The following is a 21,046-nucleotide window of genomic DNA, read 5'->3' as shown; positions in this document are numbered from 1 at the left end:
CCTCAAAGAATTCTATTAGGTTTGTAAGACATGACCTTCCCTGCACAAAACCATGCTGTCTATCACTGATAAGTCTATTTTCTTCCAAATGTGAATAGATCCTATCCCTCAGTATCTTCTCCAACAGTTTGCCTACCACTGACGTCAAGCTCACAGGTCTATAATTCCCTGGATTATTCCTGCTACCCTTCTTAAACAAAGGGACAACATTAGCAATTCTCCAGTCCTCCGGGACCTCACCCGTGCTCAAGGATGCTGCAAAGATATCTGTTAAGGCCCCAGCTATTTTGTCCCTCGCTTCCCTCAGTAACCTGGGATAGATCCCATCCGGACCTGGGGACTTGTCCACCTTAATGCCTTTAAGAATACCCAAAACTTCCCTCTTCCTTTTGCCGACTTGACCTAGAGTATTTAAATATCCATCCCTAGCCTCAACATCCGTCATGTCCCTCTCCTTGGTGAATACCAATGCAAAGTACTCATTAAGAATCTCACCCATTTCCTCTGACTCCACGCATAAATTCCCTTTTTGTCTTTGAGTGGGCCAATCCTTTCTCTAGTTACCCTCTTGCTCCTTTCTATGAATAAAAGGCTTTGGGATTTTCCTTAACCCTGTTAGCCAAAGATATTTCATGACCCCTTTTAGCCCTCTTTATTGCACGTTTGAGATTTGTCCTACTTTCCCGATATTCCTCCAATTCCTCCTATTGGAGGCGGTTGAGTTGCTAAGGGCAGAACTCTCTGGTATTAATATTAGGTGTGGTGGCGGGGAACTCTTTTCCCGCTCATATCTGTGAAGATATCACATAATAACTGAAGGAATCCCCACCCCTCAGCGCTCAAATCCAGCTCATGTTTGCCACATTAATGCTGTTCACTGAACATCTCCAGGAACAAATCCCTCCCGGTCCTTCCCATCCTTTCTGCAGAATTTGGATGGAATTTCCGCAGGAAGATTGAGGGACTGCAGCTTGATTCTGCTTCAAAGTTCCCTTTCCTGTTCACTCAGACAGCTGCTTCATTTTGAAATGAAATGAAAATCGCTTATTGTCACAAGTCGGCTTCAAATGAAGTTACTGTGAAAAGCCCCTAGTCGCCACATTCCGGCGCCTGTTCGGGGAGGCTGGTACGGGAATCGAACCGTGCTGCTGGCCTGCCTTGGTCTGCTGTCAAAGCCAGCGATTTAGCCCAGTGCTAAACAGCAGCAACCGTCCTAACCTAAAGGTAGGGGGGGTCCTTGCTGCCCCCTGACCCTACAACCACACCACTCTCCAGGCAGAAACCCACAGCTTTCCAGAATAAGGGAATGTCTGGAATGAGATTCATCATGCAAATGGGTGAGGCAGATTTAAAGCTGTTCAAACACACAGGCCTGCCTTTATTAACAAGCGTCTTTGTCAGTTGTTATGGCAACATAAGTGAGATTAATAATAGTGGTGTTGGATTTGTTGACCCCCCCAGGTTTGTTATCTGTTTAGTTGCTGGGGCACATCCGATTTGGCATTGCTGAGAATATGGGGCACAGTGCGTTGAACAGGAGCTGACACGGTTAACAACACCTGGACAGGACCACACCCTCCTGATTCACTCTCAGGTACATTTCTACCTGCGCGGGGAGCAGGTGAACAGACACCAACCTGCTAAAACCTGCTGGGACAGAGGCAGAGTTGGGACAATGAGTTCAGTCTATTAAGCTCACTGAACACATGGAGATATCACCATTTCAACAAAGGGAGTTTGAGACAAAAGTCAAGTCTGATTAGAAGTAGCACTGTTTGCAAATTACTTCTTGAGGTAACCAGCAGGGTGATTGTCCATTCTCAGATATTCTTAACGAATATTTAACAAGGTCCAAACATTTTGTATTTATCGCAAGTCAGTTAATAATTCATTTCTGAATGTGTTTTGCTGCTATTTTCAGGACTGAGGGAGTGCAGCACTGTCAGAGGGTCAGTACTGAGGGAGTGCAGCACTGTCAGAGGGTCAGTACTGAGGGAGTGCAGCACTGTCAGAGGGTCAGTACTGAGGGAGTGCAGCACTGTCAGAGGGTCAGTACTGAGGGAGTGCAGCACTGTCAGAGGGTCAGTACTGAGGGAGTGCAGCACTGTCAGAGGGTCAGTACTGAGGGAGTGCCGCACTGTCAGAGGGTCAGTATTGAGGGAGTGCCGCACTGTCAGAGGGTCAGTACTGAGGGAGTGCCGCACTGTCAGAGGGTCAGTACTGTGGGAGTGCTGCACTGTCAGAGAGTCAGTACTGAGGGAGAGCTGCACTGTCAGAGGGTCAGTACTGAGGGAGTGCTGCACTGTCAGAGGGTCAGTACTGAGGGAGTGCTGCACTGTCAGAGGGTCAGTACTGAGGGAGTGCTGCACTGTCGGAGGGTCAGTACTGAGGGAGTGCCGCACTGTCAGGGGGTCAGTACTGAGGGAGTGCTGCACTGTCAGAGAGTCAGTACTGAGGGAGTGCTGCACTGTCAGAGGGTCAGTACTGAGGGAGTGCTGCACTGTCAGAGGGTTAGTACTGAGGGAGTGCTGCACTGTCAGAGAGTCAGTACTGAGGGAGTGCTGCACTGTCAGAGGGTCAGTACTGAGGGAGCGCCGCACTGTCAGAGGTTCAGTACTGAGGGAGTGCCGCACTGTCAGAGGGTCAGTACTGAGGGAGTGCTGCACTGTCAGAGGGTCAGTACTGAGGGAGTGCTGCACTGTCAGAGGGTCAGTACTGAGGGACTGACGCATTGTCAGACGGTCAGTACTGAGGGAGTGCTGCACTGTCAGAGGGTCAGTACTGAGGGAGTGACGCACTGTCAGAGGGTCAGTACTGAGGGAGTGCCGCACTGTCAGAGGGTCAGTACTGAGGGAGTGCTGCACTGTCAGAGGATCAGTACTGAGGGAGTACCGCACTGTCAGAGGGTCAGTGCTGAGTGAGTGCTGCACTGTCAGAGGGTCAGTGCTGAGGGAGTGCCGCACTGTCATAGGGTCAGTACTGAGGGAGTGCCGCACTGTCAGAGGGTCAGTACTGAGGGAGTGCTGCACTGTCAGAGGGTCAGTACTGAGGGAGTGCTGCACTGTCAGAGGGTCAGTACTGAGGGAGTGACGCACTGTCAGACGGTCAGTACTGAGGGAGTGCCGCACTGTCAGAGGGTCAGTACTGAGGGAGTGCCGCACTGTCAGAGGGTCAGTACTGAGGGAGTGCCGCACTGTCAGAGGGTCAGTACTGAGGGAGTGCCGCACTGTCAGAGGGTCAGTACTGAGGGAGTGCCGCACTGTCAGAGGGTCAGTACTGAGGGAGTGCCGCACTGTCAGAGGGTCAGTACTGAGGGAGCGCTGCACTGTCAGAGGGTCAGTACTGAGGGAGTGCCGCACTGTCAGAGGGTCAGTACTGAGGGAGTGCCTCTTGAACAATAATCTAACACTGAGATTTTGGTTAATGCCCTCCAGCATTAACCAGCATAAACTCCGGTTGAATGTTGTTGAAAGGATCTTGTTGGGAAACATTGACCGAATGTATCAAATCGACATGTTCTCATTACTTACCCGGAGACATGGCACAGAATTGTGAATTGGAGGAAGTGGATAATGCTGGGGATCGAGGTGGGAAGCTGCGCACTGAGTGTGTCTGTCCAGCATCAAGTATGTTGCATCTGGGATTATTGAACTGCAAGGAGAACACATTAGATACAAGTAATTATTCGAATAGTTGGGACTGTGTGTGTTTGAAGAGGAGAACATCATCATGCAGTGAAATCTCTCGAGTTTGCATTCAGAGCCATGCTGATCAGACTGAGCTATCCTGTGGTGTCCAGAAAGCTTCACACACTGAGTCCTGGCACATTGAGTGGAGCCCAGGAACACCAGGGCATCCCCAGAGTATCTCCTATTGGCTGGCTCCAAGCATTATCGATTTGCCCTCCACCTGCGAAACTTTCCTCATTGGGAAGCGAGGAGGTCAGGAGGAAATAGAGAATGTTTTCATCTTTCAAGATTTTTCATAGATTTCACAGAATTTACAGTGCAGAAGGAGGCTATTCGGCCCATCGAGTCTGCACCGGCCCTTACAAAGAGCACCCTACTCCAGCCCACATATCTACCCTATCCCCGTAACCCAGTAACCCCCACTTACCCTTTTTTGGATACTAAGGGCAATTTAGCATGGCCAATCCACCTAACCTGCACATCTTTGGACTGTGGGAGGAAACCGGAGCACCCGGAGGAAACCCACGCAGACACGGGGAGGATGTGCAGACTCCGCACAGACAGTGACCCAAGCCGGGAATCGAACCTGGGACCCTGGAACTGTGAAGCAACAGTGCTAATCACTGTGCTACCGTGCTGTTCAAAGTGAAGTTTGCTGAGGGGGAGTGCGGAAAAGATGACCCAGTGGTATTTGAGGGGTGGGAGGGGCAGTTAACTCCCCCTCAGTGTCCTGGCCCAATGTTTAGCCCTCAACCAGTGAAACAGACAGTCTGGTCAGGATCACCGTGACATTTGGGGGATTTGGTGAGTGCAAATTGGTTGCTGTTTTTGCAACATTCTCACAGTGACTACTCTCCAGATACACCTCAGTGATTGTAAAGCACTTTGTCCAGGGCTAGGTGCTGAGGGAGGCACTAAAACTTGGGGCAGCTGCAGAGGCTCAATGGGGGGGAAGATCACCGCCTAAGACCTTTCAGCCAGAGTGAACCAAATGCGGGGTGTGTGGGGGGGTGGGGGTGTGTGTGGGGTGGTGATGGTGGGTGGGGGGGTGGGGGGGCGGCGTTACATAGAACCCCCTCAGGCTAACTGACTCACACTGAATGTACACAGAGGACATTCCAGTCTCATAATTGTATTGAAGGACCTCAGATTGAATCTTGATCGATGCAGACCACACACCATTTTGACCATTTCAGTATAAAGTATATTTTTGCAAAAGGAAGGTTGTAAAGCACTTTAGGATTGTGCTGACATGAAAGGTGCTCGAGAACTGGGAGTCTTTTTCAAAATAATTTCTTTAACTCTTAGGACTAAAAGAGATTTGTTTGCAAGAGGAAAATCTGTGAGTAAATGTCCGTCAATAATGCGATTTGGCAGGAAAGATCACCCTGTGCCTCTGGATGAACAGGCAGTGTATTTCCGTGTTTACTCACCATTCTGTGAGTTGCACTGCAGTGTGCGAGGTCAGTGGTTTGGATGGACAGTGCTGGCAGGTCTGGCTGGAGTTCTTCATTGGTTGGCGTACTGTCATTGTGCTGGCTGCTTCCCACTCTTCTCGAATCCCATTCGTCATAAATCAGAATTCCTGGAGCAAGGATACAGAAAAGTCAAATTCTATCACCCAATGGAACCCAGCAGAACAGAGACAGGCTGTGGGGGGTGGGGTCACAGGGTCAGGAAAAGATCTTGAGATGGGACTGGAGCAAGGACAGTTAAATTCTCCATTCTCACGTCACCGTAAATCACGGCAGGACCCCCATGACATGCACCTGGTGAGAAGCATCCACCAGAGGTGCCCAGGTGAGAAGAGTTCCCGGGGGGTTGGGTGTAGTTGGGGGCGGGGGGGGGGGGCTTAGAACTTCCCTTTGACACTGCTACTTGGAACTGTAGTCCTGCCACATCCAGCTGTGAATGGTGGTGGACAATTAAACAACTCACTGGAGGAGGAGGCTCCACAAATATCCCCATCCTCAATGATGGGGGAGCCCAGCACATCTGTGCAAAAGACAAGGCTGAGGCATTCGCAACAATCTTCAGCCAGAAGTGCCGAGTGGATGATCCATCTCGGTCTCCTCCGGGGGTCCCAGCATCACAGATGTCAGTCTCCAGCCAATACGATTCACTCCACGGGATATCAAGAAACAGCTGAAGGTACTGGACACTGCAAAGGCTGTGGGCCCTGACAATATCCCGGCAATAGTACTGAAGACTTGTGCTCCAGAACTTGCTGCACCCCTAGCCAAGCTGTTCCAGTGCAGCTACAACACTGGCATCTACCCGGCAATGTGGAAAATTGCCCAGGTGTGACCTGTACACAAGAAACAGGACAAATCCAACCCAGCCAATTACCGCCCCATCAGTCTACTCTCCATCATCAGCAAAGTGATGGAAGGAGTCATTATCAGTGCTATCAAGCGGCACTTACTCAGCAATAACCTGCTCACGGATGTTCAATTTGGGTTTTAATAATAATCTTTATTATTGCCACAAGTAGATTTACATTAACACTGCAATGAAGTTACTGTGAAAATCCCCTAGTTGCCACATTCCGGCACCTGTTCGGGTACACCGAGGGAGAATTCAGAATGTCCAATTCACCTAACAGCACGTCTTTCAGGACTTGTGGGAGGAAACCGGAGCACCCGGAGGAAACCCACGCAGTCACGGGGAGAATGTGCAGACTCCGCACAGACAGTGACTCAAGACGGGAATTGAAACTGGGACCTTGGAGCTGTGAAGCAACTGTGCTAACCACTGTGCTACCGTGCTGCCTTGACACTCAATGGCATTACCATTGCTGAATCCCTCGCAATCAACATCCTGGGGGTTTCCATTGATCAGAAACAGAACTGGACTAGCCACATTAATACTGTGGCTACCAGGGCAGATCAAAGGCTCGGAATACCACGATGAGTAACTCACCTCCTGCACTTGGACTGGGATCAGGATTGGTATTGGTATGGGATTGGAATTGGGATATGAATTTGAATTGGGTTTGGGGGTGAGAATTGCCTGATGTTTTTGATTTGGGTGAACCAGGTTCTGAAGTGCAGTCCAATCGAGTAAAGTGTCGAACAATATTCAAACTCACAGCAACTTGTATTTCTCCAACACAGCCCATTTAATAAAATGAGGCAGAGTGGCTTTATAAAGCAGAATCTGACACAGTGAACATCATTCTTGTTAGTAACCCCGCATTTCTACAGAATACGAGTGGTGCTGTACACAGTCTGAGCTGGTGTTTACTTATCACACTGTGTACACTCGGAGTTGGTGTATTTATCACACTGTGTACACAGTCTGAGCTGGTGTTTACTTATCAAACTGTGTACGCTCGGAGTTGGTGTATTTATCACACTGTGTACATTTGGAGTTGGTGTGTATTTATCGCACTGTGTACACTCGGAGTTGGTGTGTATTTATTACACTGTGTACACTCGGAGTTGGTGTGTATTTATTACACTGTGTACACTCGGAGTTGGTGTGTATTTATCACACTGTGTACACTCGGAGTTGGTGTGTATTTATTACACTATGTACACTCGGAGTTGGTGTGTATTTATTACACTGTGTACACTCGGAGTTGTTGTGTATTTATTACACTGTGTACACTCGGAGTTGGTGTGTATTTATCGCACTGTGTACACTCGGAGTTGGTGTATTTATTACACTGTGTACACTCGGAGTTGGTGTGTATTTATCGCACTGTGTACACTCGGAGTTGTTGTGTATTTATTACACTGTGTACACTCGGAGTTGGTGTGTATTTATTACACTGTGTACACTCGGAGTTGGTGTGTATTTATCACACTGTGTACACTCGGAGTTGGTGTGTATTTATTACACTGTGTACACTCGGAGTTGGTGTGTATTTATTACACTGTGTACACTCGGAGTTGGTGTGTATTTATCACACTGTGTACACTCGGAGTTATTGTGTATTTATCACACTGTGTACGCTCGGAGTTGGTGTGTATTTATTACACTGTGTACAGTCGGAGTTGGTGTGTATTTATCACACTGTGTACACTCGGAGTTGGTGTGTATTTATTACACTGTGTACACTCGGAGTTATTGTGTATTTATCACACTGTGTACACTCGGAGTTGGTGTGTATTTCTTACACTGTGTACACTCGGATTTGGTGTGTATTTCTTACACTGTGTACACTCGGAGTTGGTGTGTATTTATCACACTGTGTACACTCGGAGTTATTGTGTATTTATTACACTGTGTACACTCGGAGTTGGTGTGTATTTATTACACTGTGTACACTCGGAGTTGGTGTGTATTTCTTACACTGTGTACACTCGGAGTTGTTGTGTATTTATTACACTGTGTACACTCGGAGTTGGTGTGTATTTATTACACTGTGTACACTCGGAGTTGGTGTGTATTTATCACACTGTGTACACTCGGGGTTGGTGTGTATTTATCACACTGTGTACACTCGGAGTTGGTGAGTATTTATTACACTGTGTACACTCGGAGTTGGTGTGTATTTATCACACTGTGTACACTCGGAGTTATTGTGTATTTATTACACTGTGTACATTCGGAGTTGGTGTGTATTTATTACACTGTGTACACTCGGAGTTGGTGTGTAATTCTTACACTGTGTACACTCGGAGTTGTTGTGTATTTATTACACTGTGTACACTCGGAGTTGGTGTGTATTTATTACACTGTGTACACTCGGAGTTGGTGTGTATTTATTACACTGTGTACACTCGGAGTTGGTGTGTATTTATCACACTGTGTACACTCAGAGTTGGTGTGTATTTATTACACTGTGTACACTCGGAGTTGGTGTGTATTTCTTACACTGTGTACACTCGGAGTTGTTGTGTATTTATTACACTGTGTACACTCGGAGTTATTGTGTATTTATTACACTGTGTACACTCGGAGTTGGTGCGTATTTATTACACTGTGTACACTCGGAGTTGGTGTGTATTTCTTACACTGTGTACACTCGGAGTTGGTGCGTATTTATCACACTGTGTACACTCGGAGTTGGTGTGCATTTATTACACTGTGTACACTCGGAGTTGGTGTGTATTTCTTACACTGTGTACACTCGGAGTTGGTGTGTATTTATTACACTGTGTACGCTCGGAGTTGGTCGTATTTCTTACACTGTGTACACTCGGAGTTGGTGTGTATTTATTACACTGTGTACGCTCGGAGTTGGTTGTATTTATTACACTGTGTACACTCGGAGTTGGTGTATTTATCACACTGTGTACACTCGGAGTTGGTGTATTTATTACACTGTGTACACTCGGAGTTGGTGTATTTATTACACTGTGTACACTCGGAGTTGGTGAATTTATCACACTGTGTACACTCGGAGTTGGTGTATATTTATTAGCTGGTATTAAATGATGATAATCGGAGTCCAGATTGTCAGTGTAAGCACTGCGCCCTCTGACAATATTGACCTTCCATAGGGAGGGACAGGAAATATTAGAAAACAAAATAATCTTTACAGTGGCAACGGAGTGACTCGGGTCCAAACATGCTTAAAATGAACACGCTAACACTTGCAAATACCCAGATTTTGTGAACTGAATCTCTTCCAGTCTCTCCACCCTGCTCTCACACACGTGCTGTCTGTACAGGCGTCTCTCTCCCCTTTGAGTCTCGGTGTAGGTAGCAGAGTTAAGAGTGTGCCACCTCGGAGATTATCACAGCCAAGAAAACGCCTGCACTTTCCCATTGACGCACATTCACGGATTGTTAGGAGACCGAACAGCGAGCAATGCCCTGATCTCTGCCTGTTTATTCCTGCCCCATACTGGAATTTAACTTTCCATTGCCTCCAAAAACGGACCCAGTTAATGAGATCACCTTATTGTACAGAACAAGAGTGAATTTCAGACTTTCAAACTCTGTGTGACTGGCACAGCAAATCTGAAATAGAAGTAAAACATGGCTAGGGTGCCAGATTGGCATTGCCAAGGTGCCTGGGTGCCAGGAGTGCCAGGGTGCCACCCTGTCCTGTCCCCAACCACCCAGAGGTCTCTAATGGCCTGGGAGACCCCCCCCCCGGTCTCTCCCCAAGTTGTGTTACTCCTGCTCCACGTTTGTGTGGAGCAGTACTAAACGGTGCCCTGGCCAGGTCTCCTAGGCTTGGCCTCCCTAACAGCACTGTGGGTGTACCTACACCTCAAGGATTGCAGTGGATCAAGAAGGCAGCTCACCACCACCTTCTGAAGGGCAACTAGGGATGGGCAATAAATGCTGGCCTAACCAGCGACGCCCGCATCCCGCAAATTAATTATTTTAAAAATCAGTCCGTTTCACAGAGGATGCCCAAAGCATCAGGAGCAAGTGTTTTGGGGCCTCATCGCTCAGCAATGCGTTCAGTAGATATCTCAGCAGCAGATGTGTTCCACCGCCCAGTACAGCTCACAGAGCTTTGCAATGTTAGATTCTTTACCTGGGTTGTGTCCATCCAATGGGGGCTCCTCACTGTTCCTGTCCAGGAAGGTGTTGTTGCTGCTCGACAGGTAACTTTTCTTCCCACAGGTACTGATAGGTTGAAAGGTGGGATCCAGCTCTAAAATTAGGTTGTTGAGGTTTTCAATTGTTGCGTCTAAGCTTGGAGATAGGGGGTCGTTTCCAGCACAGTTTGGTTGCGAGGTTTCCATCTTCCTCCAGTATTGCTCCGAGGTTTTGGTGACCTGGTGGGAACCGTGGTGCGGTTTTACCTGAACAGCAGAGGACCGCCGCACTCCATCATGGATCGGAGGCTTCTGACTGTTGACCGACTTCACCGAGAAGGTTGGGGTTCTGCCCAGTTCCGGCTGAGAGCTGCTCTGTGATTGGCAGCTGGGATATGGGGGTGACATCGTGACCTCCCGGCAGACCCACCGCTCGGCTGGACAGTGGCTGTAGGATTCTGACCCAGATACAGAGCCTGCCCCTGGACAGGCCGCTCTCAATTGGCTACGATGGGCAGAGGCACCATTCAGGATGACAGTCTCTATCCGAGGGGAGACACACCGATTCTGGCTTCTGTCCACGTGAATGGTGTGATTCGACATGATGTCAGAGAGGAAACTCCCGTCCTTCATCAGTGACTCAGAACGAAGGTGTCCTCACAAACTCTGATTGCAAGTTCCTCTTGGACTTTGGGAAGTGTTGACCAATTAGGTGTGTCCACAAACCTGGAAAATCAGAGAACATCTTTAATGACTTGCAATCAATGTTAAATATAACCATTCTACACAAGCTCAACACAAGCTGTTGAAGGAGCTTTAGTACATTATCGGGAGACGGGGTCAGTGGTGTGAAAAAATGAAATGAAAATGAAAATTGCTTATTGTCACAAGTAGGCTTCAAATTAAGTTACTGTAAAAAGCCCCTAGTTGCCACATTCCGGCGCCTGTTCGGGGAGGCTGGTACGGGAATTGAACTGTGCTGCTGGCCTGTATTGGTCTGCTTTAAATGCCAGCGATTTAGCCCTGTGCTAAACCAGCCCCTGACAGCACTTCAGTGACAGTATTGGCACTGGATTAGTAATGCAGAGACCCAGGGTAATGGTGTGGGGACCCAGGTTCGAAGCCCACCACAGCCTGCATGTGACTCCAGCCCCACAGCAATCTGATTCACAATGTGGCCCAGGAAGCCATTCAGTTCAAGAGAAATCAAGGAGGAGCCACACCACGCCACATCACATCATGCCATGCCATGCCATGCCACGCCACACCATGCCACATCATGCCATGCCACGCCACATCATGCCATGCCACGCCACACCACGTCATGCCACACCATGCCATGCCACATCATGCCACACCACGCCACGTCACGCCTCTCCTCTCCTTCCCCAAACTGCTTCCAGGTCAGAGTTCATAGACTATGGGGAGCTCGTCCAATTGGGAGGAAGCTCCGCCCCCTAGTCACCTGAGTAGCTCACACTCTGCGGCAGGTGCAGGCTGGGTTTCTGTGGGCTAATGCTGCTTCTGGACCTGGTGTGTTATTCTGTATGCTGGCTGCCTTTTCCGGACATTGAAGCCTAGACTACGGCAAGGGAGAGCGGTGCTATGACTGGTTGGATGGAGGGAAAGAGGAGCCTGTTGCTGCTGCCAGTTGCTTGCAGGGGAGAGAGAGGAGAGAGCTTGCCTGCCTGCAGCTGCCACGTCTGGGACTTGTATTTGTTACTGGCTGTCTTTCTGCTTACCGGCTGGGAGTGAAGCAAGGGGCGGGTTTTGTTTGGCCTGCTGTTGGGCTGAAAGTGGAGGAGAACGGACTCAGTTTTGCAGTTTTGGACTGGGTGATGTCTGGAGATGGGATGCCGGGACTGTGCGAGCAGTAGGACGGTGGCCCAGATGACTATGTGTACTATCTGTACTGATGTTGATTTTGTTTCATTGTTGGGCGTTTGTCTGGTTATCATTGTATTTTTGTCGTGTATTGTTATTGTGGGCCTAGCGGCTGGGTGCTCGCCGGTTGCGGCTCTCCTGCTTCTGTGCACTGGGTGTTAAGGGGTCCGTTCTGGTGCCAGTGAGGGGGAGGAGTGTTCTCTCTCTCTCTCCTTTTCCAGTGGACTGTGCTGCTTGCAGGCACCTCTTCACCGACTTGGGGCTGTTGCTGGAGCCGGGGAGGGTGGGGGAAGGTAGTGTGCGCTGGCCTGAGTACTCACGGCTTTGCCTTATACTTAATTCTTTGTTGGGTTTCTTGTGGTTGCGGTATTCTGTCTTGTTTTTTGCAAAGGGTGTTCTCTCTCTCTTCCTCTCTCCCGCCAAGCCCCGTTTCAGTGTGTCCTTTTCCGCTGGTCTGCACTGCTCGGTTGGGCACGTTTTCATCGATGTGAGGCCACCGTTGGGGAGGGGAGGGGGGGAGGTGACTGTCTGCTGGATTTGCAGCTGGTGGTTTGTTTAAAGGAACTGTTTTGGATTCAACTGTACCCCCTCTTGGGAGCGGAGGGTGTGTTTTCTCTCTCTCTCTCTCACACACTGTGCTGACCGGTGTGTCCTTTTCCAGTAGCCGGTCCTGCTCGTTTGGGCGCCTTTCCGCTGATGTGGGGCTGGGGGTGGTGGGCGGGGTGGGGGGGGGGGGTGGAGGGGGAGGGCTGGCTCGAGAGCTGGTGGGGTTTTCTTGGTGTCCTGTAAATGTTTTCAGCATATTACCGATTTCCTTGACTGTTTTCATCATGTTGCTGATTCTTTTGTATTCTTGAGTTGTCAATAAAATTAAAATATTTGTGGGAGGGGAAGCGAATGCTATACAAGCTTTGACCCTGTGGGGGTCGTAACAAAGTTCCTTGAGTGGGACTTGAACGCACAACCTTCTGGTTCGGGGACAAAAGCTACAATTGAGCCACAACTGAGACACAATCAGCATCGTGTTGAAATTGTTCAGACAGTCAGCACAAAACCTGGACCCGGCGATCCCAGTCAAACACCCAGTCAAACCTCTGCATGTGGAATTCAGTAACAGAATAAGGAATGGGCTCAATGCCTTTTCTTATGTCCGATGTCCTCTCATTACTAAAACACTCTGAGCTATTCTGAATGCTCAGGTGGAACGGTGCAGTCTGAATCAGCTGATAAATGCCCAGGTCGTGTTCTGTGAGATGTCAGTGTGCAGATTGGCTGCAGGCTACATTCAGGTAATAGGTGTGGAAGGAAGGTACAATGAAAACAGAAAGGAAAATCATGCTTGACAAATCTATTGGAATTCTTCGAGGATGTAACTGGGAGCGATGACGAGGGGGAGCCAGTGGATGTGGTATATTTGGGCTTTCAGAAGGCTTTTGACAAAGTCCCGCATAAGAGATTAGCGTTTAAAATTAAAGCGTGTTGGGATTAGGGGCAGTGTATTGGCTGGATGGGAAACTGGTTGGCAGACAGGAAACAAAGAGTAGGAATTAACGGGGTTTGTCAAATTGGCAGGCAGTGACTAGTGGGGTACCGCAGGAATTGGTGCTCGGACCCCAGCTATTCACAATATATATCAATGATTTAGATGAGGGAACAAAATGTAATATCGCCAAACTTGCAGATGATACAAAGTTGGGTGGGAGGGTGAGCTGTGAGGACGATACAGAGATGATTCGGTGTGATTTGGACAGGCTGAGTGAGTGGGTACATGCACGGTAGATGCAGGATAATGTGGATAAATGTGAGGTTATCCACTTCGGTAGCAAAAATAGGAAAGCAGATTATTATCTGAGTGCAGCGGCGGTTTATCAGACTGAATCCTGGGACTGGGAGCTAACATATCAGGAGAGATTGAATCGGTGAGGATTGCAGTCGCTGGAGTTCAGAAGAATGAGGGGGTCTCCTAGAAACCTACAAAATTCTAACAGGACTGGACAGGGTAGATGCCGGAAGGGTGTTCCCGATGGTGGGTGTGTTCAGAACCAGGGGTCACAGTCTGAGGATACGGGGTAGACCATTTAGAACAGAGATGAGGAGAAATTTCTTCACCCAGAGAGTGGTCGGCCTGTGGGATTTGTTACCACAGGAAGTAGTTAAGACCAAAACATTGTCTGTTTTCAAGAAGCAGTTAGATACAGCACTTAGGGAAAAGGGGATCAAAGGATATGGGGGGAAAGCAGGATTAGGCTATTGAGTTGGATGATCAGCCATAATGAATGGCGGAGTGAAGGGCTTGAAGGACCGAATGGCCTCCTCCTGCTGCCATTTCCGATGTTTCTAAAGATAACAAGATCTCCAGCCATGCGGTGAAGTCACTGACTCGGGAAATGATGTTAACCATGAATGAAACCTTAAACAGATTGTTCACAGCAGTGACATACGGCAGTGGACAATTCATCCGTTAACCCTCTCTCTCTTTCTGTACTCCACAACGTGCCGAGGCTGGTTTAGTCCACTTGGCTAGACAGCTGGTTGGTGATGCTGAGCGAGGCCAGCAGCCTGGGTTCAATCCCCCGTACCGACTGAGGTTATTCCTGAAGGCCCCGCCTTCTCAACCTTGCCCCTCGCCTGAGGTGTGGTGATCCTCAGGTTAAATCACCACCAGTCAGCTCCCCCCCTCAAAGCAGCCTGTGGTCATCTGGGACTGTGGCGGTTTTACCTTTACCTACACACAGGCAGGAATGGTGGGTCTGAGATTGGGCAGGGTACCATGGGGGAATGGGATCATTGCTGAAGCACTCACTGTGCTGAGAGCTAGGAGCTGTCGGGACTGGCTTTGTGGTGTTAACAGTAGTTTGGAATGACTGAGCTATTGAAGGGAGTCTGAGAATCAGAATGGTCTTGTTGATAAAACCTGACCCAGTTACTCAGTTCCTCAAATAGATTTTATAAACTCCCTGGGTAAATGAACCTTGTGACCTCCCGAGGAAAGGTTAAGTCGGTCGGGCCTTTACTCATTGGGAGAGTGAGAGGTGATTTTATTGAAAGAAATAGGACTGTGCGAGGGTTTGACAGGGCAGCTACTGAGAGGATGTTACCTCGTGGGGAGCCTAGGACCAGGGGGCACAGCTTCAGAATAAGGGGTCTCCCACTTACGATGCAGACGAGAAGGAATTTCCTATCTCGGAGAGTCATTAATCTTTGGAATTCTCTGTGCGAGTGAATGGTGACGGCTGCGTCACTGAATATATTCAAGGCTGAGGTAGAGAGATTTTTGATGTAGAGAGTCACGGTTTAGGGGAAAGGCAAGGCAATGGGGTTGGGGGCCGCAATATTAGTGACTAGCAGGGAAAACTCGATGGGCTGAATGGCCTATTTCTGCACCGATTTCTTCTGACCCTGTGGTTTGGTGTGAAACCAAAGCCTGGTGTTCGGAACATAGGAACCAAAGTAGGTCATTCGATCTCTTTAGTCTGTTTGTGAACTCGTAACCAACAAAAATCCAACAATCTCAGTCGGCAAAGGATCAGGGGGACGGGGCGGGAGGGGGGTGTCACCCAGATTCCCGCTCCCTTGCCATGGCATCACCCCAGTGAACTGACTCCATAAGACCATAAGACATAGGAGTGGAAGTAAGGCCATTCGGCCCATCGCGTCCACTCCGCCATTCAATCATGGCTGATTTCAACTCCATTTACCCGCTCTCTCTCCATAGCCCTTAATTCCCCGAGAAATCAAGAATTTATCAACTTCTGTCTTAAAGACACTCAACGTCCCGGCCTCCACCGCCCTCTGTGGCAATGAATTCCACAGACCCACCACTCTCTGGCTGAAGAAATTTCTCCTCATCTCTGTTCTAAAGTGACTCCCTTTTATTCTAAGGCTGTGTCCCCGGGTCCTAGTCTCCCCTGCTAATGGAAACAACTTCCCTATGTCCACCCTATCTAAGCCATTCATTATCTTGTAAGTTTCTATTAGATCTCCCCTCAACCTCCTAAACTCCAATGAATATAATCCCAGGATCCTCAGACGCTCATCGTATGTTAGGCCTACCATTCCTGGGATCATCCGTGTGAATCTCCGCTGGACCCGCTCCAGTGCCAGTATGTCCTTCCTGAGGTGTGGGGCCCAAAATTGCTCACAGTATTCTAAATGGGGCCTAACTAATGCTTTATAAAGCTTCAGAAGTACACCCCTGCTTTTATATTCCAAGCCTCTTGAGATGAATGACAACATTGCATTTGCTTTCTTAATTACGGACTCAACCTGCAAGTTTACCTTTAGAGAATCCTGGACTAGGACTCCCAAGTCCCTTTGCACTTCAGCATTATGAATTTTGTCACCGTTTAGAAAATAGTCCACGCCTCTATTCTTTTTTCCAAAGTGCAAGACCTCGCACTTGCCCACGTTGAATTTCATCAGCCATTTCTTGGACCACTCTCCTAAACTGTCTAAATCTTTCTGAAGCCTCCCCACCTCCTCCGTACTACCTGCCCCTCCACCTATCTTCGTATCATCGGCAAACTTAGCCAGAATGCCCCCAGTCCCGTCATCTAGATCGTTAACATATAAAGAGAACAGCTGTGGCCCCAACACTGAACCCTGACTCAAATTTTAAGATTCTGCCCCCTTGTTCTGGACGCCCCCAATTGCAGGAAAATAGTTTTGACCAAGCCCATCAATCCGTTAATTATCTTAAACGTTTCAAATACATCACACCTCAATCTTCTATTTTTAAAGTCATGACCTGGTCTCCAGTGAATGGAATGATTCCAGTTAAACGGTAATTATTGGGCTGACTGCCCCACTGCTCGGGTCCATGGCCTTCATCCTCTGCCAGTAAGACATTTACCAACCCATGGATGAGGAGAGGTTAGAGCTGTGATGACCCCCACAGTCAAACAGCTTGATGATATCTGCGATTTACACAGAAACACTGTGACATTAGCAACCACCTGAGGGACTGCCAGCTCCGACCGAGACACACCCAGCACCCACAGAGACAAACCCAGCACTCACAGAGACACACCCAGCACCCACAGAGACACCCACCCACAGCAACACACCAAACACCCACAGAGACACACCCAGCACCCACAGAGACACATCCGGCACCCACAGAGACACACTCGGCACCCACAGAGACACACCCAGCACCCACAGAGACACACCCAGCACCCACAGACACACACCCGGCACCCACAGAGACACACCCGGCACCCACAGAGACACACCCGACACGCACAGAGACATACTCGGCACCCACAGAGACACACCCAGCACCCACAGAGACACACGCAGCACCCACAGAGACACACCCAGCACCCACAGAGACACACCCAGCACCCACAGAGACATACTCGGCACCCACAGAGACACACCAAGCACCCACAGAGACACACCCAGCACCCACAGACACACCCGGCACCCACAGAGACATACTCGGCACCCACAGAGACACACCCAGCACCCACAGAGACACACCCAGCACCCACAGTGACACACCCAGCACCCACAGAGACACACCCAGCACCCACAGAGACACACCCAGCACCCACAGAGACACACCCAGCACCCACAGAGACACACCTAGCACCCACAGAGACACACCCGGGACCCACAGAGACATACTCGGCACCCACAGAGACACACCCAGCACCCACAGAGACACACCCAGCACCCACAGAGACACACCCAGCACCCACAGAGACACACCCAGCACCCACAGAGACACAACCAGCACCCTCAGAGACACACCCGGCACTCACAGAGACATACTCAGCACCCACAGAGACACACCAAGCACCCACAGAGACACACCCAGCACCCACAGACGCACCCGGCGCCCACAGAGACATACTCGGCACCCACAGAGACACACCCAGCACCCACAGAGACACACACAGCACCCACAGAGACACACCCAGCACCCACAGAGACACACCCAGCACCCACAGAGACACACCTAGAACCCACAGAGACATATTCAGCCCCCTCAGAGACACATCCAGCACCCACAGACACACCCAGCACCCACAGACGCACCCGGCGCCCACAGAGACATACTCGGCACTCACAGAGACACACCTAGCACCCACAGAGACACACCCAGCACCCACAGACACACCTGGCACCCACAGAGACATACTCGGCACCCACAGAGACACACCCAGCACCCACAGAGACACACCCAGCACCCACAGAGACACACCCAGCACCCACAGAGACACACCCAGCACCCACAGAGACACACCCGGCACCCACAGAGACATGCACGGCACCCACAGAGACACACCAAGCACCCACAGAGACACACCCGGCACCCACAGAGACTCACCCAGCACCCACAGACACACAACCCACAGAGACACGCCCAGCACCCACAGAGACACACCCAGCACCCACAGAGACACACCCAGCACCCACAGAGACACACCCAGCACCCACAGAGACACACGCAGCACCCACAGAGACACACGTAGCACCCACAGAGACAAATTCAGCACCCTCAGAGACACACCCAGCACCCACAGTGACACACCCAGCACCCACAGAGACACACCTAGACTCACAGAGACAAACGCAGCACTCACAGAGACACACCCAGCACCCACAGAGACACACCCAGCACCCACAGAGACACACCCGGCACCCACAGAGACACACCCAGCGCCCACAGAGGCTCACCCAGCACCCACAGAGAAATACTCAGCACCCACAGAGAAATACACCCACAGATAGACACCCAGCACCCACAGAGACACCCAGCACCCACAGAGACACACCCAGCACCCACAGAGACAAACCAAACACCCACAGAGACATACTCAGCACCCACATAGACACACCTAGCACCCACAGATATAAACTCAGCACCCACAGAGACACACCCAGCACCCACAGAAACATACTCAGCACCCACAGAGATACATAATCGCCCACAGTGACACATCCGGCACCCAGAGTGACACACCCAGCACCCAGAATGGGCACATATTGGGGGTGTGGTGTTCAGAGCCCTCAGTCCCAGCTGTGTCCCCTGAATTATTCTGCACCAGACCTTTGGGCTGGGAAAGCCTGCCTTCCCTGTGCTCCTTGGGGAGCACGGGTTCTCACGCTATGAGGGGGGTACTGAATTTCTGGTGTATGGAAGGTCGTTCAGTAATGCACCGAATTAAGGACCCTGGTCGGGGTTTACCGGGAAGTGTTTGTAAAGAAAACTTTGTTCTCATTTTTACTCAGTGTGGGCTTCCCGTGTTTTTACTAAATCGCCCTTCGTCCACAGACAAGCAGCTTTTCCTCTGCTGCTGAGCTCACTCCTGAAATATTCCTCATCCAGCTCCTCGCTCAGACTTCATGGGTGGGATTCTCTGATCCTGAGGCTAAGTGTCGACGCCGTCGTAACGGCGTTGCATTTTACGATGGCATCAACAAGCCCCCAGGAGTAGCGATTCTGACCCCCACAGGTGGCCAGCACGGCACTGGAGTGACCCACGCTGCTCCAGCTGGCGATACCGGCCTCAAATGGGCTCCGCGGGGTCCGCGCATGCGTGCTGCGACCAGCCAGATTGTCTGCATGCGCAGTGGCTCCCTTCTCCGCGCCGGCCGCGACGCAACATGGCCGCAGGGCTACAGGGGCCGGCGCGGAGCAAAGGAGGCCCCCAGCCCGAGAGGCCGGCCCGCCGATCGGTAGGCCCCGATCGCGGGCCAGGCCACAGCGGAGCCCCCCCCCTCCCCGGGGTCGGACCCACCCTCCCCCCCCCACCAGGCCGTCCCTGAAAAGATGCACGGCGAGGTCCCGCTGGGTAAGACCACACATGGACCGCGCTGGTGGAACCCGGACTTTTTTTGTGCCCGCTCGGCCCATCCCAGGCGGAGAATGGCCGGGGCGGCGGCGTGGAGCACCCCCTGACCGGCGCCGCACCGACCGCGCCGATGCCAATGGCGCCGATTCTCCGCTCACCAGAGAATCGCCGGACCTGCGTGGGCTGAGAGAATCCCGCCCAATGTTTCTGCTCGACTGTTGATTTTTCTAAACTCAATCATTGCTGGACTCACTCGCTCAATTCTCTTCATTTTGCAGCTGCCTCCTGGGCAGGATCTAAACGCTCTTTCCCTTTTCGGTTGACCTTCCTGTTTGTTTCTATAGAAACAATGATTCATTTCTCCTGAGAACGAGGCGGTGATAATATTTTCTCAGCTGGGTGTGGACCGAGGTTATTGATATCCTGCCCATAATCTTAATCTGACTGCCTGGACACACAGCTTCTCATCACTGACTCATTCCATCTCAGGACAAGCACATTGTTTGCAATAGTCGGCTAATAGCACCTGCGCAAAATAACAGGGAGAAATCCAACATTGGCTTCCGCAAAACTGATCATTTCAAAATGCAACACAACATCCCACAGAGTCACAGCACCCTGATCATTTTATTCAACTTCACAACTTTCCTGTGCTCCATGCTCATCAAAATTAACTAAGAGGGTTATATCATCAAATACACCAAGTAAAGCCCCCTCGGCACTGTCCCCATCAAACACTCCCAGGACAGGTGCAGCACGGGGTTAGATACAGAGTAAAGCTCCCTCTACACTGTCCCCATCAAACACTCCCAGGACAGGTACAGCACGGGGTTAGATACAGAGTAAAGCTCCCTCTACACTGTCCCCATCAAACACTCCCAGGACAGGTACAGCACGGGGTTAGATACAGAGTAAAGCTCTCTCTACACTGTCCCCATCAAACACTCCCAGGACAGGTACAGCACGGGGTTAGATACAGAGTAAAGCTCCCTCTACACTGTCCCCATCAAACACTCCCAGGACAGGTACAGCACGGGGTTAGATACAGAGTAAAGCTCCCTCTACATTGTTCCCATCAAACACTCCCAGGACAGGTACAGCACGGGGTTAGATACAGAGTAAAGCTCACCCAACACGGTCCCATCAAACACTCCCAGGACAGGTACAGCACGGGGTTAGATACAGAGTAAAGCTCCCTCTACATTGTTCCCATCAAACA

The 21,046-nt window shown here is 50.3% G+C and overlaps 1 protein-coding gene across 2 annotated transcripts in view; it reads right to left on the bottom strand.

The window, feature by feature from the left end:
- The window catches only part of LOC140398686 (tensin-4-like), a 62,833-nt gene that overhangs the window by 34,421 nt on the left and 7,366 nt on the right, over positions 1-21,046 (bottom strand). For both annotated transcript variants that reach the window (XM_072487673.1, XM_072487675.1), the window contains exons 2-4: positions 10,135-10,864; positions 5,123-5,274; positions 3,531-3,651 (exon numbers count right to left, since the gene is read on the bottom strand). In XM_072487673.1, the coding sequence (XP_072343774.1) occupies positions 3,531-3,651; positions 5,123-5,274; positions 10,135-10,771 (910 nt within the window). In that variant the 5' untranslated portion in view covers positions 10,772-10,864. The remainder of the gene's footprint in view (positions 1-3,530; positions 3,652-5,122; positions 5,275-10,134; positions 10,865-21,046) is intronic.

This window comes from Scyliorhinus torazame, chromosome 21 (genome assembly GCF_047496885.1).
Source record: "Scyliorhinus torazame isolate Kashiwa2021f chromosome 21, sScyTor2.1, whole genome shotgun sequence".
Classification (NCBI taxonomy): Eukaryota; Metazoa; Chordata; class Chondrichthyes; order Carcharhiniformes; family Scyliorhinidae; genus Scyliorhinus; species Scyliorhinus torazame.
The sequence above is the reverse complement of the archived record's forward strand: the minus strand, read 5'-3'. Positions and strand labels throughout refer to the sequence as shown.